Source organism: Penaeus japonicus, unplaced genomic scaffold (genome assembly GCF_977035675.1).
Source record: "Penaeus japonicus unplaced genomic scaffold, GWHDUDI00000001_assembly GWHDUDI00000025, whole genome shotgun sequence".
NCBI lineage: Eukaryota > Metazoa > Arthropoda > Malacostraca > Decapoda > Penaeidae > Penaeus > Penaeus japonicus.
In genome coordinates this window covers 28,153,391-28,160,890 of record NW_028234427.1, presented here as the reverse complement: position 1 = coordinate 28,160,890, position 7,500 = coordinate 28,153,391, and the positions used below count along the sequence as shown (strand labels likewise).

General features: G+C 42.0%; 2 protein-coding genes across 6 annotated transcripts in view; both read left to right on the top strand.

The window, feature by feature from the left end:
- The window catches only part of ko (Stork-head domain-containing protein knockout), a 21,882-nt gene extending 19,543 nt beyond the window's left edge, over positions 1-2,339 (top strand). For both annotated transcript variants that reach the window (XM_043022118.2, XM_043022117.2), the window contains exon 7: positions 343-2,339. In XM_043022118.2, the coding sequence (XP_042878052.2) occupies positions 343-2,067 (1,725 nt within the window). In that variant the 3' untranslated portion in view covers positions 2,068-2,339. The remainder of the gene's footprint in view (positions 1-342) is intronic.
- A 901-nt stretch (positions 2,340-3,240) lies between these two features.
- Positions 3,241-7,500, top strand: part of LOC122257062 (zinc-ribbon metal-binding protein lunapark) — a 12,858-nt gene continuing 8,598 nt past the window's right edge. For 2 of the 4 annotated variants that reach the window (XM_086551533.1, XM_086551531.1), the window contains exon 1: positions 3,241-3,358. In XM_086551533.1, coding sequence (XP_086407659.1) covers positions 3,332-3,358 — 27 coding nt within the window. In that variant the 5' untranslated portion in view covers positions 3,241-3,331. The remainder of the gene's footprint in view (positions 3,359-7,500) is intronic. The other 2 variants (XM_086551535.1, XM_086551534.1) reach the window with 1 other exon arrangement.

The following is a 7,500-nucleotide window of genomic DNA, read 5'->3' as shown; positions in this document are numbered from 1 at the left end:
CCCTCAGGCACCGGACCTCCCTGCGACGCCTGTGGGAATATCTCAGTCCTTTTCTTCTCGTGTTTAGTGATCAGTTGTCTAGTACATTGTTTTTTTTTTTTACTATTGTAACATGCATGTAGTAGTTGATATTTCGTGTATATTTGTACTGTTTGATGTGTTATCTGTGTAACACACTGTGTACACTAATCTTATTGTTTCATATCAAATTTCTTTGATTATGTAATAGTCAATGTGAAACAAGCCTCATGGGAAGCTCCCTTATTTTAAATTTGTGTTAGGAGGGACTATGAATCCCATTAAATTATATCACTGATCCCCATCAACTTCCTCTTTCTCAAGGTTGAGCAGTGGTGGATGGCGACCCCGAGCTGGTCGCCGAGGTCGTCTACCCTTCCGCGCAGACTCCAGCGGCCGCGCTCCTCCACCCCGCCCACCTCTAGGAACTCCTCGACGCCTCCACTCATTTCCAATAACTTCCAGTATTTGAGAGAGTCCGCCAGCCACATGACCTCGTCGCATCACCTCTCCTTGGGCAGCGCGACGCCTGCCCTCTACCCAGAAGAGCAGCTCGTCCTACACGCCTCGCCCAGCCACCGTTCAGCCTTGCACAGATCTCCTATCCACCATCCCTCCCCGCACTCCTCGCCAAGCCACCGTCCCTCGCACGGGTCCCCAGCCCACCGGTCCTCGCATCCTTCATCCCACAGCTCGCCCAGCCACCGCCCGCAGCCACAGGGCACTCCTGCCCATCCTCAGCACAGCCTAAAAGAGTTCATGGAGGACCATCCACTAGGACTGTCGCCGTCAAGCAGGAATCCAGAGAGCAGGATCAATTTGAAGAACCAGAAGCACAGGTCTCCAGCGCGTACCATCGGCGAGTGCAAGACGCCTCCAATTCCACTCGCAGACAATAGACTCAGCTACAAGGACCTCGAGTCGTCTCCAGGCAGGTCGAAGAAGGACCAGGGTCCAAAGAAAGGAACACAGGACATCGAAGGGGTGAGGAAAGAGCCAAAGGACTCCGCAATTAAGCAGAGCAAGGAATGCCACAACAAGAAGTCTGGAGAAACGAAAGCAAGAAAGTGTGGGAAGGAACAGCAAGAGCGCGTAGTCGACGGCGAGAGCAGCCACCAGGAAAAGAAGAGGCACCAACATGGAAACAAGGGGAGGCAGCAGAAGGAGTGTATCCATTCGCAGGAGGCGCAGCGTAAGAGGCAGGAGAATATCCAGAATGAGGAGAACCAGGTGAGACTAACATCAGCTGCACTCAGAAATGAGGACGGTACCATGAGTATACGAGGTGAGGCCGAGGGGGAGGAACCACAGCCTTCCATAACACCAAATCAGAAGGGAAGCACGCTCATTGCTTCAGCCAGAGATGCTGACCCCAATGCAACAAAGTCAGATAAGAAACCCGTAGTGGACGCGGAAAGTAACAGAGAGAAAAAGGACTGTGGGAGATACGACCGATCTGCCCTGCAGTTGGACCTTCCTCATTCCCACATGAACAACTCTCGCAAGGTGAACGCGTCGCCGCAGCGGCCAGAAGGACTGAAGAACAATGTTCTGCACCATAACAACAGCTTGGCCAATATCACCAAGGGCTCGTGCAGTGATCTGACGGCGCGGAACTTGGGCTACACCGAAGTGGACAAGTGCCACAAAAAGCTCTGCTCACAGACCCTGGACCAGCTCAACCAGCACGCGCCAGACGACAAGACGCCGGCCAATGCGCCCGGCGGGACACACTCAGGGAAGCTCGACAACATCATCTCCAGCGACAGCAAGGAACCGGACCCGAAGGCGCACGAGGAAGACACGAACAAAACCAACAGCAGCAGCAGCCCCGACGCAGAGAACGTGTCGGTGAAGACCTACCCGAGTCTGTCGGAACTCAACTTCAACTTCGGCTCCCTGGCGGCGCAGAGGATCCTGTGCGGCGCGAGTGTGAACAGCCTGGACACCCTCGTGGAGGTGAACCTAGCGGCCGAGAAACGGAAGTTGCAGCGCAAGCACAGTTCCCCCGCGACGCCAGTCACCAACACAGACCTGGGATTTGTCTAACTAAATGCTCACTCGCTCTCATTGTTTGTAAATAAATAAATATATATATATGTAAATGTTTATTAAGGTATGTAAAGAATATTGACTGACTGTTGTGAATATTATGCTTGCAATTTAGGAACTAATTATTTTATATCCAGTAACAGTACAAGCTAGACTAGTCGTGTAAATAACAGGTGCTCGTACTGGGAGCCATAGAGATACGAAAATGTTGCTCTCTAGAATGTGATCTCGTCAGGAAGAAACAGGTTAATACATTTCCATCAACTAATGATTCTGTGTTTTATTACTGCATCCTCTCCTTGCTACCTCCTGTGTTGTAGTTAGGAAAATATATTATGTTTCAACAGTGAAAAAATATCTAATGTTTTATTTAAGAAAGTTTACCGTGCGAAGTCTAAAAGAAAACAATTGTATACGCAGAATAAATAGTTTAAAAAGAAACACATCAAACCATTATGGAGATATGAGACTAAAACACGAAAAATAAGCATATGGAAGACCCAAGTCATTAACAATGTAAGAACATAATAAAAGCTTTGAGTGAAAGGAATGTTTGAGAATGAATGCCGAGCTGACATTTTTTATGTGGATTCTTAAGCATAGCAATGAAAATGGCCGAAGGGAAGTTTAGATACTAATGTAATAGTAAATTGCGAGAAAATCACAAATGCTCATTAAAGAATTAGATACTGCAGAAATTAGAAATGCACAAGTATGCTTGCGTGGGCAATAAATTATGAAATAATAATTAGAAATCTGTTAATATAAGGTTTGTATACATTAATGACGCATTTTTTAATTGCTAACAAAGTGGGGTGATATTTAAGGGAGTGTTTTTAAATACACTACGGTATGCTTTATATGCAGAAATTTAAAGGAATACAAACTTGTGTAATAGATAAGTAGGGAGACAAGAGAAAAACGATAAAATTCGAGTTTACAATAATGAATGATCAGTGATATCTATGTATAAAACATCAAATTCCCAAAATACCAACCTTAAAACTTGTCAGCCATCTAAAAGTACCGCAAAACAGCTAAATGATAACGAAATAACTGCGCCATTCACTCCCTTTGCCACATCATCAAATTCAAATCTCCCGCCTTACCGTAATCAGCCAATCAGCGCCTACCTCGCATCCCCGCCGTTCGGACGGGCCAATCAGCGGCTTTGTTTTGAGTCCGTCCTTTGAGCCTAATGGAGGTGCAGGCGGAGACAGAATGAACTCACTCTGAGGGGAAAAAGGATTAATTACTCGCCATGGGACTCATCATCTCGAGATTTAGGGTGAGGAATACGTCGAGGAACGCACGCCGTTCAGGGATATGAGTTAGAGAAAAGTAAACGGGCTGAAACATGGGCTAAAATCACGACATCTGGGGGCTGGGAAAAGTTTTTTCCCACGTAACATTATATCCCTTTGAGGTTACCTGTTTTCCTACCAGGACTGGCCTTCCCTGGGCGGTGTTCACCCCTTCTACAACCTTTTCTTCCTCGGGTTCTTTTATCTACCCTTGTTTGACGTCCTTGCGTTAGGAAGCGAACGGGTTAGGTCAGGGGTCAAAGGGTGTATTTTGGCTGGAGATAAGCCAATAGTTTCTCCCTTTTTAATTATTTGACATTTAAAGTATTAGTGATATGCCTTTAATGTTGTGTTTTTTACATTGGAGAACTATTTTATTATTTATAAAACTAGTTGTCATGGAGAGAGAGAATGTCATTCCCATATAATTTTGAATTGCAAAGGGCTTTGTAAATCTGCCATGGGTATTCACTCTTTATCTGATAGTTATGCTTTAATTTCTAAAGATGTTGATGTTCATTTTGATAAATAAAAACTTAATGTATTTAATCAGTTTAACTTTATCACTCAACATCTTAGCCAGTGCTAGTCGAGTCAAATTTAAATTGGACATCAGTTTTAATGATGTTGCATGAAATCTGTAAATTTTCATCACATTTTTAGATGTATGTTTTTTATAATTGTCAAGCAGTTGGCAACAGATCTCCACTCAGTAAATTAACAAGTATTCACTCTTTATAAGATAGTTTTTTCACTTTTCTTGCAGTATATGCTAGGTGGAGGTTTGTTGGCTTTTGCCCCAGTGAATGCTTGAATCACTGGGTATCCACATTAGTATCAGATAGTCCTGTTATCCTTGACAAGTACAGATCAATTTTGATGCCTGTTATTGTTGTATCTTTTGTAAGACAATATTGTTAATTTTTTGTATCTTTGTCTGGTCTTATTCTGGATACTTAACCTATTTTTTCCAATTTCTATGATATGATTAGATTAAAAGAGATAAATTTCTGTTGTGGGTTATGGCAAAGATTTTATATTTATGTATTGTCATGAAAAGAGACATCAGGATAATTTTTCCTAATAAGCAAATTTAAGACAATAATTAGATGATTATCAAGTTAATTGCTCAACAGGATTTGAAATTCAACTTTGGAATTTTATGTGCTTAATGGAAGGCTGAAATAAAAGAGCGAGTATGTAGTTATTAATTTAGAGAAAGTTAAAATTATCAGACCTGTCAAGCATCAAATAAAATTTTAATTTAGACATTAAATGCTTATGATACCTAGTTATTGTAATGCATTATCATACGGGTAAAGTCAGTGTAAAAATCTAATTTACTCATTATAGTGTAATCACAGCTTTCCACATGGTAAGTAGTACATGCAATCAATAGATGATTGATTTCTAAGACCGTTTTCTCATGTGGTGTAAAAGTCATTAAAGATTTTTTTAAATTATGAACTTAGAAATTTCAAGAAAATATAAAAGGAATCTGCCCTTTGAGAACCATGATCTAACTAATGATATATTGTTAAATAAAGAACAAGGCCATCCGTGTCTTGCCAGAATATATGTGGTGGGGGTTTAGTGGTCTCTTTCCGAGTGCTGAAGGCCAGTGATTCTTGAATGCATTTATGGCTATGATTTTTTCTTCCTCCTTCCCAGTTTGTCCTATGTCATAGAAGAAAAATGTCTTTGAATTTATCGTTCAACCATTTCAAGGTGCTTTTTACCTATTGATAATATAAGTGGAGTAGACCATTTTCATTTCACCTTGAAATAAATTTTTTATTAGCCAGACCAAAAAAAAAAAAAAAAATTGTACTAATTTTTTTTTTCTTTTTTTATTTTTCTTTGTTCTTTTTTCTTTTTTTTTTTAGAATCTAGTAAGATTGACTTCAGATAAAGGATTATTTAGGGTAAGAAATTAGTGAAAGCTGTTGATGATATTCCAGCAGCTGCCACTGCTAATTCTTTTTTTCTTTTTTCCTATCTTCTTCTTTTTCTCTTTCTCTTTCTTTTTTTAAAAAGAAAACCATGACTTTTATGTAAAAATTATGCACCATCATATTTGTAATGGTATATTGGGAAATGCTAGTGCTATTATAGATTATATATTTCTTCCCATCATTGTATTTTCCTAATATTTTAGGTGCTGAGTTTTTCTCCAAAGCAAAAGTACTCTGCTAATGGAAGAGAATAGCTTCTTAATCATTGTTGAAAAATCAGTCTCAGAATAATATTTTGAAATATGGAAATATCATAGCCATGTGTACTACTGTATATGGTTCTGTTAGGCAATTTGGCTAAAGTTCAAGAGGATTTGATAGAAACATTTTAGCATGTCCAACACAAGGAATGAACAGGCAGATATGAAAATGCATTTTTCTCAGAGTAGAGGGGCTTATTAAAAATCTGCAAGATGCTTTGCTCATTGACTCAAGGTGATATGACAGTACTTGAATTGATACAGTATGGTAGCATACACATGCTTTGAAGAGGATTTACTCTCTGCATGCCTGTGTACGTGCATGCATGCCTCTGTGTGTGTATGTGTGTGTCTGTGTGCGGTGTGGGTGTGTGTGCGGTGTGTGTGTGAGTGAGGTGTGTGTGTGTGAGTGTGAGTGTGAGTGTGAGTGTGAGTGTGAGTGTGAGTGTGAGTGTGAGTGTGAGTGTGAGTGTGAGTGTGAGTGTGAGTGTGTGTGTGTGTGTGTGTGTGTGTGTGTGTGTGTGTGTGTGTGTGTGTGTGTGTGTGTGTATGTGTGTGTGTGTATGTGTATGTAGTGTGTGTGTGTGCTGTGTGTGTGTAGTGTGGGTGCATGTGTAGTGTGGGTGCATTTGCGTGTGCATGTGCATGTGCGGTGTGTGTGTAGTGTGGGTGCATGTGCGGTGTGTGTGTAGTGTGTGTGTGCGTGTGCGTGTGCGGTGTGTGTGTAGTGTGTGCGTGTGCGCGTGCGGTGTGTGTGTAGTGTGGGTGCCTGTGCGGTGTGTGTGTAGTGTGGGTGTGTGTGTGTAGTGTGGGTGCGTGTGCGGTGTGTGTGTGTAGTGTGGGTGCATGTGCGGTATGTATGTAGTGTGGGTGTGTGTGCGTAGTGTGGGTGCGTGTGCAGTGTGTGTGTGTGTAGTGTGGGTGCGTGTGTGGTGTGTGTGTAGTGTGGGTGCGTGTGCGGTGTGTGTGTGTGTGTGTGTGTGTAGTGTGGGTGCATGTGCAGTGTGTGTGTGTGTAGTGTGGGTGTGTGTGCAGTGTGGGTGTGTGTGCAGTGTGTGTGTGTGTGTGGTGTGGGTGTGGGTGGGTGTGCGTGTGCGTGTGCGTGTGCGGTGTGTGTGCGTGTGTGTGTGTGTGTGTGTGTGTGTGTGTGTGTGTGTGTGTGTGTGTGTGTGTATGGGTGTGTGTTTGTGTTTGTATGGGTGTGTGTGTGTGTGTGTGTGTGTGTGTGTTTTTGTTTGTGTGTGCGAGCGCGCATGAGCATGTTCGGTGTGAATGTGTGTGTGTGTGTGTGTGTGTGTGTGTGTGTGTGTGTGTGTGTGTGTGTGTGTGTGTGTGTGTGTGTGTGTGTGTGTGTGTGTGTGTGTGTGTGTGTGTGTGTGTGTGTGTGCAGTGTATGTGTGCATGCTTGCTTATGAGCGTGTGCATGCATGTATCTGTATCTGAATAGTTTAAAGACAATATTGTATTTTTGGATACAGTGACATAGCACTAATTCAAAAAATAAATACTCAAAGGTGTGATACTGTACTGGATAAGTATAGATATCTTTATTGGAAAAACAATGTTGTATTTGTAGATATAGTGACCTTATGCGGATATAAACTTCATATATATAGATCCTATATAGATGAATCCTTATTGCATCCAGAATTACAAGTAATGGGAAGATTACTCAGCAAGTCATGAGATTAAGTATGTATGTCATGAAAACAGGTGATGGTATCAGTTACAGCTTGGAAGTTGTTGAATTAAGACAGCTATGCTGTGGGTTAGCTATGGGTGTGTCTGTTGGGTCAGTTGGGGAAAGTAGGCTATGTTTGTATTGGAATGCAGGGGCCCTACGTGTGTTTGTGCATATTTAAAACATTTAAGAATTATGCAGAGACTAAGTTGGGTAGCAAAACAAAAGGT